Consider the following 18,602-nt stretch of genomic DNA (forward strand, 5'->3'; position numbering starts at 1 on the left):
GTTGACAATGTAATGTAAAATACATATTAATCATTTTTTTCCTTGACAACATCTAAGTTGATAGATCAACAATAACACCATACATTTTTGGCACAAGAGATGCATAACACATAACTATATAGGAACTACATATATATTCCTACGACACGCTCCTATTTACTCTTTTCTTTTCTTTTTTTTTTTTTTTTTTTTTTTTTTTTTTTTTAGAGATCTATAGGAGGCATAAAGACTAGTACATAATAAAATACATACAAGTAGCTAGTACATATACATGATTCCTAGCTAAATGAGATAATAAATAAAGTTGTTACAACATTATAACTACATGACGGTGCAAGCATTGACATTGTCGTCATTAAACATGTTACTAACTCTATCATCTCCACGAGAAGAAATTGGAAGGGATCCATGCTTATCACCAACATTGTAACCATGTCGATAATAATTGTAGGTCTCTTTGTAATCATGGGTCATGTCCTTAAAGTAGTTGGTGGCAGATGTGAAATAGAGAGGAGGGTTAGGGTAGGGCCAAAACTCGGCCCTCTTTCCCGCCCTTCTTATAGCTTTTAACACCTTGTTGCGATCCACATATCCTATAACTGTCACCTTTTCCATTGGAAGCTCGACATCTATCGAATCCACTCCTGTTAATTGAACAATATACGAGTAAGTTTATAGTCATCACTTGTTACCTAATCACTATTTTAAAGAAAGTAGTTAAGTATACAATATGTTTTTTTTAAGCGAAAGGTATACAAGAATGAAGTTAGGATAGTCTTCACTCACCACATACCATATATAACTTATCAGAATAAATAAATAAAAAATAATAAATAGTTGTATAGTATATGAAAAAACAGCTACTTGATCCCTTATGTTTTATATATATGAGCCCACTAGCCGAAATGTAGAAGATTTAATAAGGAAGAAGTGGATATGATCATCATTCTTCAATCCACTTAATTACTTTACACTTATATTAATTAGGAGCTTTTAGTCATGACCCTATAATAAGGAGCTTTTAGTCTAGCCATTTAGTTAATTATAATAAACTATTAGGCTATCACTATTATCTAGGCATATAGTAGTCTAGCACTTATAATTATCTGCAAGTAATAGTCGTGATTTTACTTTGTCAAATCTATTATAAAGGAGAACTTTATTTGAAAAAGGGATAGTAATTTGAATACTATGCCACAATTGTTCTTTTTATATTTCTAATCCCTCTAAGGTTCTTTCCAAAAGTGAGTAATCAATCACTTATTTTTATTTAATCGTCCATAATTTTGTAATGACGTGTTATATTCACTTGACTTTTATAAATCAAATTTATGTGACCTTACTATTGTAGTTGTATACTTGTATTAAAAAGAAGATAGTTCTTTTATGAGAATCTATGTTTTATACACATCCATTAAAATTTAAAAATGGTTTATATATAACCAAACATAAGAATAATTTAAATGGTTTTCATTGTGATAAGAGGGAAGTCATATTGCACGCCTATTTCTTAATTTCTTCCTTTATCAAATATCTTATATTATCACAAAGAATAGCCCTCTATATTAAACTCTTTATGTGCATTATTTAATATTAAAGGAATCTTTAAAATGGACTTTCCACAAAAAAACACCTACACTAAGCAATTTCAAATTCAAAAAGACTAATTTTTGAAATATATAACAATGTTCCTAATCCAAAACAAAGTATATGCAGGAAAAAAATATGTAAATGTTGCATGGAATCTATGCAAACTTTTTTTTGTAAAAAAATTAGAACATATATAAACAAATGTTTTTCAGCTAAGAATATTTTTAAAAAGGACAGTTGTCTTGTTGTCGATCAACTTGAATGGTAGAAGATTCTAATTATATATACTAAAAGTGTAATTATAACATAGTCCATTGATCTGTACTTTATATATATGTGAGATTATTTGTGGGGTTTGTCTTCTGTTACTTTCGGTAGATAATAATCATGATCTAATTATTTAATTTAGTTTGTGCTTAATAATAATATTTTGTACTTGTATTGGTCTATTGGATATTTAATTTCTAAGGAGAACCTATACTTTGCTTTGCGACGGGCATATGGATTTGTATTCATGTTACGTGCTGGCTTATGAGGTATACATGCACGGGTGTATTATACGTAGTATAAGCAAAAAATAATTTCAATAAGCATAAACGAGCTTATATGGTATAAAGTAGAAATACTAAACATAATTTCAATAAGCATAAACGACCTTATATGGTATAAAGTAGAAATACTAAACATTAAACGTACTTGATATGATGTTTATTACCTCTAAGTTTTAAAACGGCATCCTTGACAACCCTTTCACATCCCGTGCAGCACATACGAACCTTTAGTTCCACGGTCTGAGAAACAAAAAGTAGAATAACAAGTGTGAGTGTCGTGTGACATACTCTAAAATGCTTTCACAAATCAAAGTTAAAATTCTTTTTATGGATTCTAATAGTAACTTTGTGCTATGTTAGCTCAAGTCCCTTTTGAGTTTGCATTTGGCAACTATTATTAACCCTTTACTTCTATGATTCTAGAACAATTCGGATAATATTTGATTCTTGTTCAACTTTATAAGCTATATGGTACATGACTAAAGGAATGAAGAATTTGAATATGATACTCTACTACTAAATATGCTCTAAATCTAATTTTATTCATTAGGCTCTTAATTAAGTAATCTTTTTCTTAATACTCTATTGCACATGGACTTTAATTTACATTAAGATAATGATTAATTATTCTCTTTTTTACCATAAAAGGAAAAAAACAATGCAACATACATAAAACTAGGTAAAGTTCAATAATAAGTACCAAGCAATTATCCACAAAAATATAAACTTAATGCTAAGATTTTGAATATGCAAATAATATCTACTCCATGAAGTATAAACTACTCCCTATCATATAGTGGACGGTAGGAGGTATATAGGAGCATATGATTAGTAGGCGCGCCTCTTGTACTTGTACATGTCTATTACTATTAGTCTTACTCAAAACTTTTTGCAAATTTTTGTTAATGAAGCGATGATTTAAGTTTGCAAAATACTAAAGGTTTTCACTGGAAAATAATTGTTCAATTGGTCACACCTACACTTTTGACGTACATTCTATATATACTATTGTAGCGAGTTATCGTTTATGAGAAATATGTTATTGTTATTTCGGGTAAAATGCATGACTTTTTATTTATTGAGTGAATGATAAAGGTAAAAAGAAAAAAAATTATATTGTCATCGTGACAAATAAACAATACATATACTTTTATTTTTTTTGGTACAAACATATTACTTAGCTACTTCTCAAGCTCTATCTCATACTTTTATTACTACCTCCGTTATTTATTTATTTATTTATTTTTTATTTTTTTTTTTGAGGAAACCTCCGTTAATTATTATGTGCAACAAAGAAAATTTTATGTTTCACAAATAATAACCCTTTGTTGCACATAATAATTAACAGATGTAGTATATGGGACAAAAAAAAATAAAGTATATGCTAGGTACTCCACTAATTAGAATTATTATGAAATACTTTTTTGTAAGTTAGCAAAATCCAAAATTAAAGTCCCTAGTAAAAAATTGCATGAGAGCAAGAATTATATATATCTTAGTATGTTGTGGAGTTTTTTTTTTGTTTATATTTTTATGAAAATGTAAGAAGAAATAAACAGAAGCCCTCTTCACGAGGGGAATTCCTAACGTGACAAACCATACAAATGAACAAAAACTAAAACAGATAAAATGACTCCTTACCACCACATACTACAAATACGACTAAACATGCACAATAGAGTAAAAACAGCTTAAATTTTTTTAGAATGTTTATGAAGAGGAAGGAGGATGAATGAAGGAGGCAAACCTGCAGAGACAACGGGCGAGACGACTTAGGCATGTCGTAGGAGAAGTACCTAAAGTTACTTGTAACACGAACGCGATTATGAAGACTATGTGCACGATGATGAGTATGTTTATAACCAAAGAAACAACAAGTAATGGAGGAGAAGAACAAAGAAAGGGCTCTTTTATAGGTTTTTCCCATTTCTAAACGTGTAGGAGGTGTATGTATTTATACGTACGAATAGTATAAATCTAAGTTAAGTAAGCTTAACTTATATTATAAACAAAACATAAAATTATGGGCTCTAAAAGTTGTGTGATCAAGGAAAGATAGATAAAGGTTAGACGAAGACGACGATGACGACGATGACTGTAAGGCTGAGGATGAAGATATTCGATCTGAACTTGCAGAGTATCGCTTCTTCTTCCAGCCTCTTTAAATTTTTACCTGTAATTTATATTCCAAAATGCTCTAAAAGTCTTGTCAATTTGAATTTTGTAGCTATAATAAGTTTGAAGAATAATGCAGAGAATTGAAGGTGTTACTTGTGTTTAAATTTAGTGGTTTTTGGGCTATTTTAAAGTTGTATGAAATGGGGCTCCCACGTGGGCCGTGTTAGACAATTTATTCATTGTGTTTGTGACTTTGTCATGGCCTACCTCCATGGTATGGCATCATTCCTCCATTATTTATTATGTACTCTTTTGGCTATTCTGTCGGGGATTCGATTGTTGCTCTTGTGTAATGCATTTTTGTTAACATGGTCGATAATTTAAAGATAAATCTTTCCATTGTACTCGGGGAATTGTGATGGATAACTTGGTATTTTGATTAATAGTGTTTAGTTCTCATGTGTAAAAAGTTATGGACATATTCAAGTATCGTTATTCATCTTTCAGAAATTTTATGATTTATTTTTGTGAGTCAAACATTCCTCTCACAAAATAAATGATTAAAGTTGATGTAGTTGGTCAATAAATACTATATTGACCTATTTTCAAGGGATGGATAATTTATATTTTCAAGGTACCAATTTGTAACCTAAATTTCATTCCATCGACCATGGGTCATGTAACTATATATGCAAACCAAAAGAGTGGTCATGTCATGTCATGTCGTGTTTTAGGTTGGACCAACTTAGTGCTAACTCTTCCTAATTAACTATAACTAATTGACCCTAATTGTACAATATGTACACAACACTTGATAAATAGGCCAAGATTAAAGCTTATTGGTTTTCAAAATAACATATTGGTCACTAGAGCTAAATATGAAAATATTTTACTCAATTTAACTAGATTAAAATGACTCGTTAAAATTTGCCTCAATCCAAAAGACATGCTTTTCAAGAATCAAATACATAATGTATCATCTCTTATGATAACAAAAATTGAATATCATCTCCCAAAAGTTTGATTATAGGCTAAGTAAACCAATGATAATATTGTTTCCATCCAAATCATTATATAAAAAAATTGAAGAAGTTGATCAAAAAGTCCTAAAGAGACGGCAGAAAAGAGGGAACCAAAACCCCTTTAGGCAGGGAATAGTATCCCACAATAACGTTATATGTATAAATTATACTTCGTATTTTTTTTAAAATTTAATTAAGAAATAAAATAAATTAAAGTGGTGTGACAATGGAGATGGGAACAAAAGGGGTCGCAGAAAATGAGGGTCATGAAAATATTTAAGATATGAATGAATAAAAATTAATTAGTAAATAAAAAGAATTTATGAAAGAATAATAAATATGAGATTCGGAAGTGTAAATATATTCTTTAATATCTCTTTTAGGCGACACCTATCAATAATATTTCAATCCATGAAACTCACTACTCTTAACAAGCACCATCTATATTTTATCTACCCACTCTTAAAATGTAATATTCCAATTCTTTTTTTAAAATAATTTCACCTGTAAAAAAGGCTTTATTTTGTACTATTATCGTTTGTATTTCTACTAGCTTATAGAATTGATCACTCGTGTTAGATTCTTATTCTTCTTCTTCTTCTATATGACTATAACTTTGGTTTCCTTATAAAAATATCCAACACGTTTGGTAGAAGTGTACTTTAACTATGAATCAAAGCATGTTAGAATGTACTAATTGGATGGTGAATAAGTTTATTACAACTCAATTAGCACTCTTTTATCTATGTGATAAAGTTGTTGTGATCAAGCAAAATGTTTATAATTTATTCAAGAGAGAATAGTGTGTGGTTCGAGCGATATTCTAAGTTATTACTTCAAAAATTATATATATTACAAATAAATTTGCAACACTTAATGTTTCTAAATACATAAAGTCCATAATAAAGTTTTTGTAAACTAGCTCAACCTTACCTCACCGGTAATTAGCATATCGTAGGGGTGGACCATGCATGGCACAAGGGTGTAACTAAGTAACATTTAAATAATACTTAGTTATAATAAAGGGATATTATTTTTGAGAAATAAAAAATTCCTTTGTTACAATTAAAAGGTAACTGAGGTGACAATTTAAAACCTTTATTTTCATTTATTTTAACATTTGAATAAATGAAAATTTTTGTATTTTCATTTTATTTTTTATTTTTAATTTTGCTTGATCATGTCGATTCACTAGGTTTAAAAACAAGTACTTTCATGAAAGCATAAACTTAAAAATTGTACAAATATAATACGAGTACTGAGCAAATTTCATCAACATCATCGACCACAAAATATCATATGAAAACGTGAGGCGTTAATGTTTTTCTATAACAATGACCGATGAGTGATAATTTTCATCGCTAGCTATATGTCTATAATAATGTTCGACGCACATGAAATTTTTGTATGTTACATAGTTACTTCTCACTTGTAAGGAACATAGTACTCCTTTGTCTATATTACAATATATAAGGTTTTTTTTTTTCAAGTAGTGCAATAATTTTCTTTAACAAAAAATAAAAGGTGCAATAATTTGAGCTGAGAAGGTTACATAGATGGAAAAATCTCGAAAAGAAACACTTAAATTTTTAGAATGCAAGTATGGAAGAAGCTAGGTTTGGTGCAACAATATGGGCTATTGAGAATTTTTAGGCGCGTAATTATAGTATTGATTATTGAACTAGTCGTCATAGTTGTCAGAAATATAGGATACCATTTTTTAATTTAATTAATTTTTTTTTTTGACAAAAATTATAAATTTGTATTGCTATTTAGATTAATTTTCCTTCCTAAAAATGGAAAATTGGATAAAAAGTAAGGAAAAAAACTAGAGAAGGAGCGTTTTTTGTTGCGTACTTATAACTTGATTATATTACTGCCCTCTTATTCTTCTTCCTTTCTATTTTCCCATTATTATTTTTTCCACATTAATCCTTTCAATTTTATTGTAGTTCTCGTAATTAATATTTTTTTTATATTGTTCTTAAATTTTTAGAGAAATTTTTATTTTTTATGGAAAATTTATATATTGGGTATAAAATTATCAATTTCATTTTTTGTTCTAGCATGATCGGTCCTTGTACCAAAATCAATTCCAATGTATTAAATTGAAACAAAGTACTTGTATATGTTATAGCAAAAAGAAGTGATTTCTTCGGAGTTTTGAGGTATGTAAATATGTTGGTGTTTCAATCCATTTATTCATATTTCTCTATTAATTAATCAATTAAGTATTTTATAAGCTAAAGGAAAAAATCATGACAATTTTGTTTAAGTTTTGTTTTGATTTTCTAAAATTTATGTAAGTGTGATGATCAGCTCATTAAGAATAAGCCTTGTATATGATATTTACATGAAAATGTGTTGTAAAAAAAAATACAAAATTTATATATTTGCTAGAACAATCTATTATCTTCAAATTAAAAGCTATTGTAAGTAAAAAATAAAAAATAAAAAAATTATGTATAATTTTGTTCACAACGATGTGAGCCACGACATTAGAAAGTGATCAATCTTTTTTGGAGCAAGATCCTCCCAATTTTCTAATTAAATAATTGGAGGGTTTATTATTTCTCCCAAATTATAGCCGTATGTACATAATAGGAGAACAAAACAACATTTCAATGTTTTTTTTTTTACTTTTGTGTTTGGTTGTTATAATTGTAACGGTTCAATTGGACATAATCCTATTGCATCTTTTTATGTGTATTTCGTATCAAACATTATGGTAATTCCATGCGAGCCTACAAAAAGAATAGTTTACTTCCTGCGTAGTAATTTTGATGTCTTTCAAATATTTATTGAATGATCCAAATCATTCGCATAAAACTTAATTATAAATTACCTAGTCAAAGTTTATAGATAATAAATATAGCAAGAAGATTGATATTTACAATGCGTAAGGAGATGTTTTATAACAACAATTTAATGATAGTGAATGTATCTATAATTTCGTATGAAAAATCTCATGTTAATATCCATAAGACCGTAAATAAATATGATCATGCTACTCGATCTCATGTTTTGCCTTTATTATTTTGTTTGACATGGTCTCAAGCTAAAATGTATGACAATGAACAATAACTTGTGGCTTTCTTACCAAAAATTTTCATGTGATTTATCTCCTAGTCATTCTTTTGAATCCCTACATAATAGCAACATTTTTCATTAACATTGTTTCAGGATAAATGCACAAGACTTGAAGATTTAGAACAATGTTTTGATCATTTCTTGTTAAAAAAAAACCTAAGTCAATAATATCTCTTCAAGCAAATCATAATATTTGGTATAGAAAATGGCAAGGGAGCATGGAGGAGGTTCTCCAAAACCCCACCATTACATAGAGGCTAAGAGAAAGCGCCTCACCTACATTTTTATGGTCAGTAGCCTTTGTGTCCTGTTCTACATCCTCGGCGTTTGGCAAGGCAAAACACCGTCTGTTGCTAACAAGTTTCAACGACTAAACAACAACGACGACAACAAGAACAACAACAACGATGGGAAGATAAAATGCACAAACAACGCGTCCCCTGAAGTTTCAAAACTAGGAACCAACTCTCCTTCAACAGGAATAGCAAATCTAGATTTTGAAAGCCATCATCAATTAGCAATGAATGATACTGATGATGCAGCAGTGAAAGAGTTTCCGCCGTGTGATATGTCCTTAAGTGAGTACACACCTTGCCAAGATCCTAGGAGGGGCAGGAAATTTGACCGTTACATGTTGAAGTATAGAGAGCGACATTGTCCTAGTAAAGACGAGTTGATACAATGTCTAATACCGCCTCCTCCAAAGTATAAGACTCCTTTTAAGTGGCCTCAAAGCAGAGATTATGCTTGGTATGATAATATTCCTCACAAAGAGCTTAGTATTGAGAAGGCTATCCAAAATTGGATCCAAGTTGAAGGTGACCGTTTTCGGTTTCCTGGTGGAGGCACTATGTTCCCTCGTGGTGCTGATGCTTACATTGATGATATTAATAATCTCATTCCCCTTACTACCGGCAAGATTCGAACTGCCATTGACACTGGCTGTGGAGTATGTTACAAAACCTTCTTTTGGTTTTTCAGTACATCATATAACTTGTTTTTTCTCATAATGATGCACCTGTGTTTTAGAAATTCTCTGTTGTATATGAAAGGTTTAAGTACCACACCGCCTTTTTGTTACAATAAGTGAGACCGAGCTTAATCCTGTAATTCAGCAAGAACTTAGAGACACTTAGAACTAATCAACAAATAACTGAAAATTAATGTTTAAGTGATTGATTCTTCTGTTTTAATTGTCAGACATCAATTAGTGCCAATAACAATAAGTAGAGCATATTTTATGTTAGTGTTTAGTTCATTTTTACTTCATTAAACAACTTTATATATGCTACAGAAGAACAGCCTGAATCATTTATTTGTTGGATGATGAAGGTTGCAAGTTGGGGTGCTTACTTATTAAAGAGAGACATCATTTCAATGTCTTTTGCACCGCGAGACACACATGAAGCTCAGGTGCAGTTTGCCTTAGAGCGAGGAGTTCCTGCTATGATTGGCATCATGGCTTCCCAAAGGCTTCCTTACCCTGCAAGGGCTTTCGACATGGCTCATTGTTCGCGTTGCTTAATACCCTGGAACAAGTATGGTAAGTTTTCTGTTAAACACATCAACATTTGTAATAAAACATCAAAAAAAAAACTGTAATTCAGGCTATGAGTAACAATGTAACAACTTGAAAACAACCACTAAATCGGACGGGTTATATATTTGATCTGTGTACATGAACCAATGCAGATGGACTGTATTTGATGGAAGTGGATAGAGTGTTAAGGCCAGGAGGGTACTGGATTCTTTCAGGACCTCCGATTCGCTGGAAAAAGTACTGGAGAGGTTGGGAAAGGACTCAGGAAGATCTAAAGCAAGAACAAGATTCAATTGAGAGTGTAGCAAAGAAGTTGTGCTGGAACAAGGTCATTGAACAGGGTGATCTGTCCATTTGGCAAAAGCCAATAAATCACATTGAATGTATTAAGAGCAAGAAAACTTATCCCACCCCACATATTTGCAAATCAGACAATACAGATGCTGCTTGGTATGTATATATAACTATAAACATAAATTTCGCTATCTTTTCCAAGTTTATCTCCTAAGTAATACAGTATCAATCTTTGTATTTTCACTCCTTGTTTATGAAATAGGTACAAAGATATGGAGTCTTGCATAGCCCCATTACCTGAAGTAAGTAGCTCAGACGAAGTAGCAGGTGGAGCTCTCGAAAAATGGCCTGAACGTGCACACGCTCTTCCTCCTAGAATAAGCAGCAATACAGTTCCAGGAATTTCTGCTGAGAAATACAGAGAAGACAATGATTTGTGGAAGGACAGAGTGGCATACTATAAGAAGATTGTCCCTCCTCTACCACAAGGAAGGTATCGAAATGTGATGGATATGAATGCATACTTGGGCGGTTTTGCAGCAGCTATGATTAAGTATCCTGTTTGGGTTATGAATGTGGTTCCTGCAAATTCAAATCCAGACACTCTAGGTGTGGTTTATGAGCGCGGTTTCATTGGTGTATACCATGACTGGTGTGAAGCATTCTCTTCATACCCAAGAACTTATGATCTTATTCATGCTGCTGGAGTTTTCAGCATCTACCAGGACAGGTATATTCATTAGTTGTTGATTGTATTACGTACTGAATTCGTTACACAACTATATATGTTACATGTAGCACTAAGTTGGCTAAGCAATTTTCTTTTTGTAGGTGTGACATTACCTACATATTGCTCGAGATGGACAGATTACTGAGACCGGAAGGGACAGTGATATTCCGAGACACAGTAGAAGTTCTAGTGAAGATTCAAGCAATCACAAAGAGAATGAAGTGGAAAAGCCATATTGCAGATCATGAAAGTGGTCCATTCAACCCAGAGAAAATTCTTGTTGCTGTTAAAGAATACTGGACAGGCGGAGATGCGCAGCAAAGCAGCTAAAGATTTGTTCATAAACAAACTCTTTATGCTGTTGCTATTGATTTTCAATAGTTAAATTGACAGTATCAGATTCTTTTGTATCTCCTAATGGAAAATTTAGATGTTGTTTTACATCACTGATAACAGATTCGAGTAGAGTTAGCCTATTCCAATCTCTGTTAAAAGCACAAGTAAATGCTTTTAGGAATTGATGCTTTTTTGTTACACAACCTTTCTTTGCTCCATTATTTGTAACATTCGTGATGTCAAGTAAAGAGATTTTTTAGATCAACCCACTTCCTATAGAAATGTGTACCCCTTAATCCACATTTCTTGACTTCTTCACGGTGTGCCAAAATGCCTCTTAGTACCGCCTTAAATTGCTGCACAGCTACACCACCTAAAACTAAAAATATCCTTAAAAAATAAAGATATGTGTATCATTCCTCGTATTGTCGTATATCTATAACACATATTCACACCATCTATAAATAAGTCTTAAAACGTCGAAATTTTTTAAGCACTTTAGTATAAAATAAAAAAACCAACTTGATCGTGACAGTCGCCAACTCGCCATGATACCAAATCCATCAAATATATTTCACAACTAAATTCAAATAAGAAGAACAAAACCTAACCTTTCTTTTGTCAGGCAAGTAATGCAAAAAACACTGCTCAGAAGAGGAGTCAGGACACTTGACAATAATCACCTCCAAAATCACAACCTCTTTCTTCTTTCTCTCTCCTCAATTTCTAAAACTTCTCTCAATTTCATCCGTAGAAATCATTCTCATGATACTAGAATTTCATTTTCTGGGGAAACTGCAACAATCAGATGGGATACCAAACCAGATGGTCTTACATTGGTGCAGATGATTCGAGGTTGTATTAATCATGGCTGTGTTTTTCATGGCAAACAGCTTCATTGCTACTCTTTACGATCTGGGTTCACTTCAGATCTCTATGTAAATACTGCTTTGGTAAGTTTTTATGCCAAAGTTGTGTCTTTAGAAGATGCCCACAAACTGTTTGATGAAATGCCTGAGCAAAATGTTGTCTCTTGGAATGCTATGATTTCTGGGTATGTACATTCTGGAAAGTTGTGGAAAGCTCTGACACTGTTTGTTCAGCTCAATCAGTCTGACATTCGAGCTAATGCATACTCTTTTACTTCTGCATTGGCTGCCTGTGGACAGTTGACATTGCCGCGGTTAGGCATGTCCATACACTCGAGGATTGTCGTGGATGGACTGGAGTCTAGTGTTGTTGTTGCAAACTGTTTGATTGATATGTATGGGAAGTGTAGTTCTGAAGTTTGCGCTATCAGTGTGTTCGACGAGTTGAAAGATAAGGATGTGATTTCATGGAATTCTGTTATTGCTGCGTGTCAGAAATCGAAGGCTTGAACTAGCTTCTGACTACTTTTATCAGATGCCTTGCCCTAATACTGTCACCTATAATGAAATGATTAATGGAATTTCGCAGTTTGGTGACATAGATGAGGCTATTAAGATATTGAGGAGCATGCCTAAACCAAATTCCTCATCATGGAACGCGATTATATCAGGGTATGTGGTTAGGAGTAGAGTAGGGGAAGCTCTTGATTTCTTTGCTCAAATGCATGCAGAATCAGTCGTTACAGATGAATTCACATATTCGAGCATTTTGAGTGGGATTGCGTGTATTTCAGCTCTAAGATCGGGTACCATAATCCATTGTTTTGCTATCAAACATGGTTTGGTTACTTCAATGATCATCGGGAGTGCCCTGGTTGACATGTACTCGAAATGTGGACAGGTAAAAGATGCAGAGATGTTATTTCAGTTCATGCCAAGGAAAAACATTGTTACTTGGAATGCATTAATAGCTGGTCTTACACATAATGGGGAATCACACAGGGTGGTCCAATATTTCGAGGAGTTGAAGGATGCGAAGGGATTGAAACCCGATGAAATTACCTTCGTGAATGTTTTGGCAGCATGTTCACATAGCCAAATGCCATTGGAGAAAGCTTATGAGTATTTGACATCTATGTACTATGATTATGGAATCAAACCAAATCCTGAGCATTTAGCTTCTGTTATCAGACTTATGGGATATCATGGGCAGCTATGCAAAGCCGAGAAGTTGATTTATGAGCTAGGGTTTGGGTCATGCCCATCCGTTTGGAGGGCTTTGCTTGGTGCCTGTGGAGTTAACGGGGATTTGGTTGTTGCCAAATTTGCAGCTGCAAAGTTGAAGAGATTAGAAGGCAATGAGGTGGGATATGTTATTCTATCTAACATGAACAAAGACCGAGGCAATTGGGTGGATGCAACTGCAGTTTGGGATCAGATGAGAGGTCAAGGGGTGATGAAAGAAGCTGGGTTTAGTTGGGTTGAAGAGAGAAGATTTACATGACGCATAATGTTATGAGAACTGGAACGATTGTCATGCGGACTTAAACAGATGAAGGCTGAGAAAGGTGGGATTCATCTGATCAAGTACCAATCTTATATTCATTTGATTAAGTACCAATCTCAGATACATTCGGAGCATGTTTTGCTGTGACTGTATTCTAGTATTCTACTGAGGTGAATCCTTGATACAATGGTGAAGCCATGAAGGCTTATAGGTCAAGCAAAGCGACTATTGAGTAACAATCTAGAGGTTGATATGCATATAGTCAAACACATATAGGGATTGAGTGAACCCTGAGCTTAAAGTACTAGCCAAAGTCGGTCGGAGGAGAATCCTGGACTTGAAGTACCAGCCAAAGCCGGTCAGAGGAGAATAAGTCTTAAAGTATCAGCCAAAGACTGTCAGAGGAGAATGAGTCGAAGTTTGCTACTTGAAAGATACTTCCTCCGTTCTATAAATATTGCAACAATGGACTTTTTGCACTATTCATCACTCTTGTTTGACCATATAATATGAGTTATACGTTAAGCAAAATATAGTCAAGTGGGATCTTGTTGGATTCGTCTCATAAAATACTTTCACAATATCAACTTTTTATAATTTTTACTCTTACACAATTTTAGATATTTAGCATATAAAAGGTGTTTCGGGATGCGTAATTTCCTCCTTGTTGCAATATTAACAGAACAGAGGAAGTAATTAATTAGAGTTACTTTTGAAAATACAAGAAATTGCAATGGAAGGAACAACGAAAGTGACTGCATCAATGTTCTTACATTTTTTTACTCTCAAAAGCTAACACTAAGAGAGTGAATTGATAAATTTTTGTGGTGATGTTGCCTACCATGTTCGACAAATAAAAAAATTTGTAGGACTGGAAAGTCAAAACAAACAAAGCATGTAATCGAGATTATTAGTACAGCATTTGCTGCAATAGTGAGTGTAAGACGGTGTGCTACAGTTAAGCTCAGGGTAACAATACAAAAATCACATTATTCCATCAGTTAAACTTTCAAAAATAAATACCTTCACATCCAATGTTTGACCAGCAAAGAAATTCAATAGCTGATAAGAGGATTTGTACAGTTTACAGTAAAAATTTTGGCAGCAAAAAGTTGTGTTTCCAATCACAGGAAGACGGCTTCTTGAATTAGCGATGAACTGCTAAGTCACCTGGGTACGGACAGACCAAGCTCTAGAGCAAACAGAAAATAAATTTTGATCAGAAACTGCTATGAGAAGTAGCACTTCAATATGCTAATTATGCTTGAATATATTGTTCGACTTAGATCCAATAAGCTGTAGTCACAAAGAAAACAAAAAGGGTTTCATCTGCATTGATACAGATTTGCTCCAAAAAATGTACATATATGACTTTGCATCAGACATACAATATCCGTGTTGTAAATTCATTATAGCTAAGGAACATGGAAGCACTGGTGAATTGAGCAACCTTCAAACCTCTCACGTACCATCGGTTTCATCTGGGGAAAATAAGCAGGTATGTCACTACAACATCCTCATGGACCTAAGATACGTTATTTTACAGTGAAAACAATATTTCAACTACAATTATTCTCTCTTAAAGTTGATACATAGTAAACACATAAGACTGTAAGAGGTTTCATTTTGAATCAAGGTAAGAAGTGCAATAGTACTAGAGGATTGAAGAACAGATTGACTGCAAATAGGATGCAAACTTGCAAAGGTATGTGAAGTTGAAAGAAATTGTCAACCGTTGCATCAATATTTTTACTGGGAATCATCCTCTGCTCCTTTTAAAGATAATGATAAATCATCAAATTATCTTCCTAAATGCCTTATCATTTGAATGACCTACCCTAGACTGCTAAAGAACCCAGAGCATATCTGTCCCCATAGAAACAAGCTAGTGTGAGCATGTGGCAACAACCTTTAAATTGTTCATACCTTCAACCCATGTAAAATTCATTTAGTTCTCAGCCATTTATTACATTTCGAGCAAAATGATTAAATCATCAATCAATGAGACAAGTATAAAATAAAAAATGATTTAAGTTCACTAACCAGCAAAAGCACTATACTACCAATACTTTCAACTGCTCTAAAAATGAGCCATTCAATTACAAAATAGAAAGGGTGTATTCTTGTATGACATATTTTGTCTCTATAAAAAAAGCATTTATAGTTTCATACTTGATAACGATGCAGGGATTCATGATTGGCAAGCCCCAGGACCCATACTATTTCTTTCAAGCATATTGACATTATGTGCCTGCAGGAACCAAATACTCTAGTCAGCTTGACATTTGACACTTGACATATGAATTTCTGCCCTCCCATCACAATCAAAATTTAATCCCTCTTCGCACAGAAGTAAACAATCACAGGCTTGCAGCCTAAAGCTAACGCTAAACCCAAAACAACCTCACTATGGAATGTTAATCTTACTTCACCAAAAAATCACAAGGCACGGCATTGCTTTAGTCAGAAATGATAAGTTACCTACACATTTTGCTCTCGAGTTGCCATTTCCTCTCCCCAATAAACTTAACAAATCCGAAAATAAAATGCTATGCAATGTTTGCACTTAGATTATACTCCATATTAATTACCATCAATGAACAAAACCACATGAAACAACTGCACACATCAAATAAACTCATTCATCGGATAACCTATCACTCTATCAGATATTACACTTCACAGTGCATACTCCCAATAATGCAACTTCACATAATGCAATCAACTAAGCTAAGACCAGCTGAAAAAATATCAAAACGTGGTTTCTTTTGATGAATCGGAGGTTATAAGACAGTTGCAATGCTAATGTGATCGGCGATTAACGAGCAATGTCCCGGTAGGCCGGTACACATTACTACCTTATATCAAACATCAACCATCATAAGGTACACTAAGCTAAAGTCACCAAAACAATCTCAATGCTGATCTAGTTCATTCTTAACTAAAATTAGCAATTATATGATGATTTTTATTAGGAAAGCAAGGAAAACCTAATCTGCAAAATGCACAAACCTAAAAATAAGAATATTAGAGGTCGGGAGAGGTACGGCAGAGTGTACCCTGAGAGAGAGCTCTGGAACTCCTCGAAGTTGTGCTTAAGCATGACGTCAGCCTCGCAACTGCTACGGCGCTGTGCAGCGGCAACAGCGACTGCGCTCCTCCCAATTCCTTCGGCAATCTATCGATCGGAAAATATATATATCAAAGATTAATACAAAAATATGAGAGAAAATTATGATAAATTTGAAATTAGGAGAGAGAAACTGACCTTGAGAAATTGATTCGAGGAAGATTTGAAGAAGTGGATCTAGGAAGAGCAGATGCAGCAGACCTTGGAGCAGATTTAGTAGCAGAATTAATGGAGGATTTGAGAGAAGATAGTGATGCTCTGTTCATGAATCTACCGCATTTCGACGCCATTGATGAATTTTTTATTAAGTTTCAGCGAAGGATTGAAGACTTTAAGTATTTGATGATGGAGATTGAATTGATTTTGGAAGATGAGAGAGAAAAAAGAGGGGTTTAGGGTTTAGTGGTTGTTAAATTTTGGGAGTTTTGTTATGTGGGCTAAGTTTAGAAGAAGAGCCCATGATGAATTTGTCTCTTATGTAAACATGGGCTTGAAGGCTTGAACAGATAATTATCGGTCTTGTTTGGTAATTAGCGTTTCTATAACACTTAACAGGTTGTTTAAACTGGTTTGGCTAAGCGATTGTATTAGCTACTTTTAAACGCAAACTTTCTCTCTGTCTTATAAGTCACAACCAAATAGTTTTATAAGATAATTGGGTAGTTGTAGTGGACAAAATGACAAAAGCAGATGATGTATAACGATCAGTGGTTGATGAGCAGGCGGTGTTTAAGGATCAATAAGTAGTAGTGGACCCGGTGGCGGTGGCTAGTTGGAGAATGTTGTTGGTGATGGTGGCTAGTTTGGAAATGGTGGTGGTGACGAGTTGGGATGATAGAGAGAAAAGTAAAAGGTAAAAAGAATTTATTTCCTTAAACGTAGTAATTGGGGGCAAAATGTAATAACTAATTGAAGATGGTGATTCTTTTACACAATCTAAATACAACGACTTAGGTTTATTAGGATAAGAGTTTGGTCCAGAAACAAGGTTTAGGAGCTTCATGCTAAAACCAATTGGCAATAGTAGGAGTTACGCCTTTACCTATAAAGCGGAATCACCTTTCCTCTTTCTCCAATGTAGGACACTCACAAGTGGGCTACAATGAGTTTCAACAATGCTTATACAAGTTTCCACTGCTCGTCAGGAAATGGCCTACCTAGCTAGAAGTAGTTGGTTGTGTTGTTCTTTTTAGTTTTAATGTTGTTTTAATTTGTATCATTAAGGCATAGGTCTTAAATCTAATCACCTGTAGTGGTTTTATGTCATCAGAACGGATGATTGAAGTAAATTATCTAATGTTCTTTTTTTTGTGAAGAAAAAACCCCCCACAAAGTTCTATAAATATAGAATGTTATGATAATACCTCTCTTTCAGATCAACATCTGTTATACCCAAGTCATGAACAATTAAATACACATGTGAGTGGAAGTGTCGTCCTACATTAAACGATGAACAATGAGAAAGGAGAGTTGGAATGTATATCCTAAATTGAATAATAACAAAAGGTTGCATTCACTTTATAATGGGTATAACTTAGGCCCGATTAACATTATTCTTCCTATAATTTAATTTAGTCTTGTAAATTGAATTTTCTCTCTCTCTGGGTGACAAATGCAACCCATGCCTGCTCATATTAAATATGGTATCAGAGCCAAGATTACAATTTGAGACCTTTAATGGTTGAAATGTACTTTGGGCCAAATTAAATAGGTCAATACGAGGACAAGTGTGAAAATGCATTTTGGCCTTATGAAACATCACATGTGATTGGATTGAAGAGGGACCTTACATGTGAGGGAGAAAGTTGATGCATATTTTTCCCAA

The 18,602-nt window shown here is 33.4% G+C and overlaps 3 protein-coding genes and 1 pseudogene across 7 annotated transcripts; 2 read left to right on the forward strand and 2 right to left on the reverse strand.

Annotated features, from left to right (window-relative positions):
* Positions 1-65: 65 nt before the first annotated feature.
* On the reverse strand, positions 66-4,399 carry LOC145579648 (heavy metal-associated isoprenylated plant protein 30-like). The gene is made up of 3 exons (XM_081636891.1): positions 3,889-4,399; positions 2,306-2,381; positions 66-644 (listed from the first exon to the last, which is right to left on the reverse strand). The coding sequence occupies exons 1-3, from the start codon at positions 4,066-4,068 to the stop codon at positions 322-324; spliced, it is 579 nt and encodes a 192-aa protein (XP_081493017.1). The 5' UTR covers positions 4,069-4,399; the 3' UTR covers positions 66-321.
* A 4,177-nt stretch (positions 4,400-8,576) lies between these two features.
* On the forward strand, positions 8,577-11,265 carry LOC145606114 (putative methyltransferase PMT18). The gene is made up of 5 exons (XM_081662172.1): positions 8,577-9,320; positions 9,704-9,914; positions 10,064-10,361; positions 10,468-10,935; positions 11,037-11,265. The coding sequence occupies exons 1-5, from the start codon at positions 8,577-8,579 to the stop codon at positions 11,263-11,265; spliced, it is 1,950 nt and encodes a 649-aa protein (XP_081518298.1).
* A 302-nt stretch (positions 11,266-11,567) lies between these two features.
* On the forward strand, positions 11,568-13,741 carry LOC145579653 (putative pentatricopeptide repeat-containing protein At5g47460 pseudogene; annotated as a pseudogene).
* A 903-nt stretch (positions 13,742-14,644) lies between these two features.
* Positions 14,645-17,160, reverse strand: LOC145579663 (uncharacterized). Of its 5 annotated transcripts, none has more exons than XR_014099178.1 (4): positions 16,916-17,160; positions 16,707-16,825; positions 15,820-15,898; positions 14,645-14,839 (listed from the first exon to the last, which is right to left on the reverse strand). XR_014099178.1 is itself a non-coding variant. In XM_081636900.1 (3 exons), the coding sequence occupies exons 1-3, from the start codon at positions 17,065-17,067 to the stop codon at positions 14,814-14,816; spliced, it is 297 nt and encodes a 98-aa protein (XP_081493026.1). In that variant the 5' UTR covers positions 17,068-17,160; the 3' UTR covers positions 14,645-14,813. The 5 variants fall into 5 exon arrangements, 3 of the variants coding, with proteins under 3 accessions (XP_081493026.1, XP_081493031.1, XP_081493037.1); XR_014099177.1 differs by having other exon boundaries at positions 14,645-15,128; XM_081636900.1 differs by lacking the exon at positions 15,820-15,898.
* Positions 17,161-18,602: the final 1,442 nt, after the last annotated feature.

Source organism: Chenopodium album, chromosome 2 (assembly GCF_948465745.1).
Source record: "Chenopodium album chromosome 2, dcCheAlbu1.1, whole genome shotgun sequence".
Lineage (NCBI taxonomy): Eukaryota > Viridiplantae > Streptophyta > Magnoliopsida > Caryophyllales > Amaranthaceae > Chenopodium > Chenopodium album.

Bases quoted from the DNA above. Each gene is read 5' to 3' on its own strand.
- LOC145579648 (XM_081636891.1), bottom strand. From the start codon at position 4,068: ATGGGAAAAACCTATAAAAGAGCCCTTTCTTTGTTCTTCTCCTCCATT. The intron at 2,382-3,888 runs GTTTGCCTCCTT...TTTGTTTCTCAG, and splicing joins CTCGCCCGTTGTCTCTGCAG to ACCGTGGAACTAAAGGTTCG. The intron at 645-2,305 runs GTAATAAACATC...TTCAATTAACAG, and splicing joins TGCCGTTTTAAAACTTAGAG to GAGTGGATTCGATAGATGTC.
- LOC145579663 (XM_081636900.1), bottom strand. From the start codon at position 17,067: ATGGCGTCGAAATGCGGTAGATTCATGAACAGAGCATCACTATCTTCT. The intron at 16,826-16,915 runs GTCAGTTTCTCT...TCCGATCGATAG, and splicing joins CCTCGAATCAATTTCTCAAG to ATTGCCGAAGGAATTGGGAG. The intron at 14,840-16,706 runs GTACACTCTGCC...TGTTTGCTCTAG, and splicing joins TTCCAGAGCTCTCTCTCAGG to AGCTTGGTCTGTCCGTACCC.
- LOC145606114 (XM_081662172.1), top strand. From the start codon at position 8,577: ATGGCAAGGGAGCATGGAGGAGGTTCTCCAAAACCCCACCATTACATA. The intron at 9,321-9,703 runs GTATGTTACAAA...TGGATGATGAAG, and splicing joins CCATTGACACTGGCTGTGGA to GTTGCAAGTTGGGGTGCTTA. The intron at 10,362-10,467 runs GTATGTATATAT...TTTATGAAATAG, and splicing joins GACAATACAGATGCTGCTTG to GTACAAAGATATGGAGTCTT.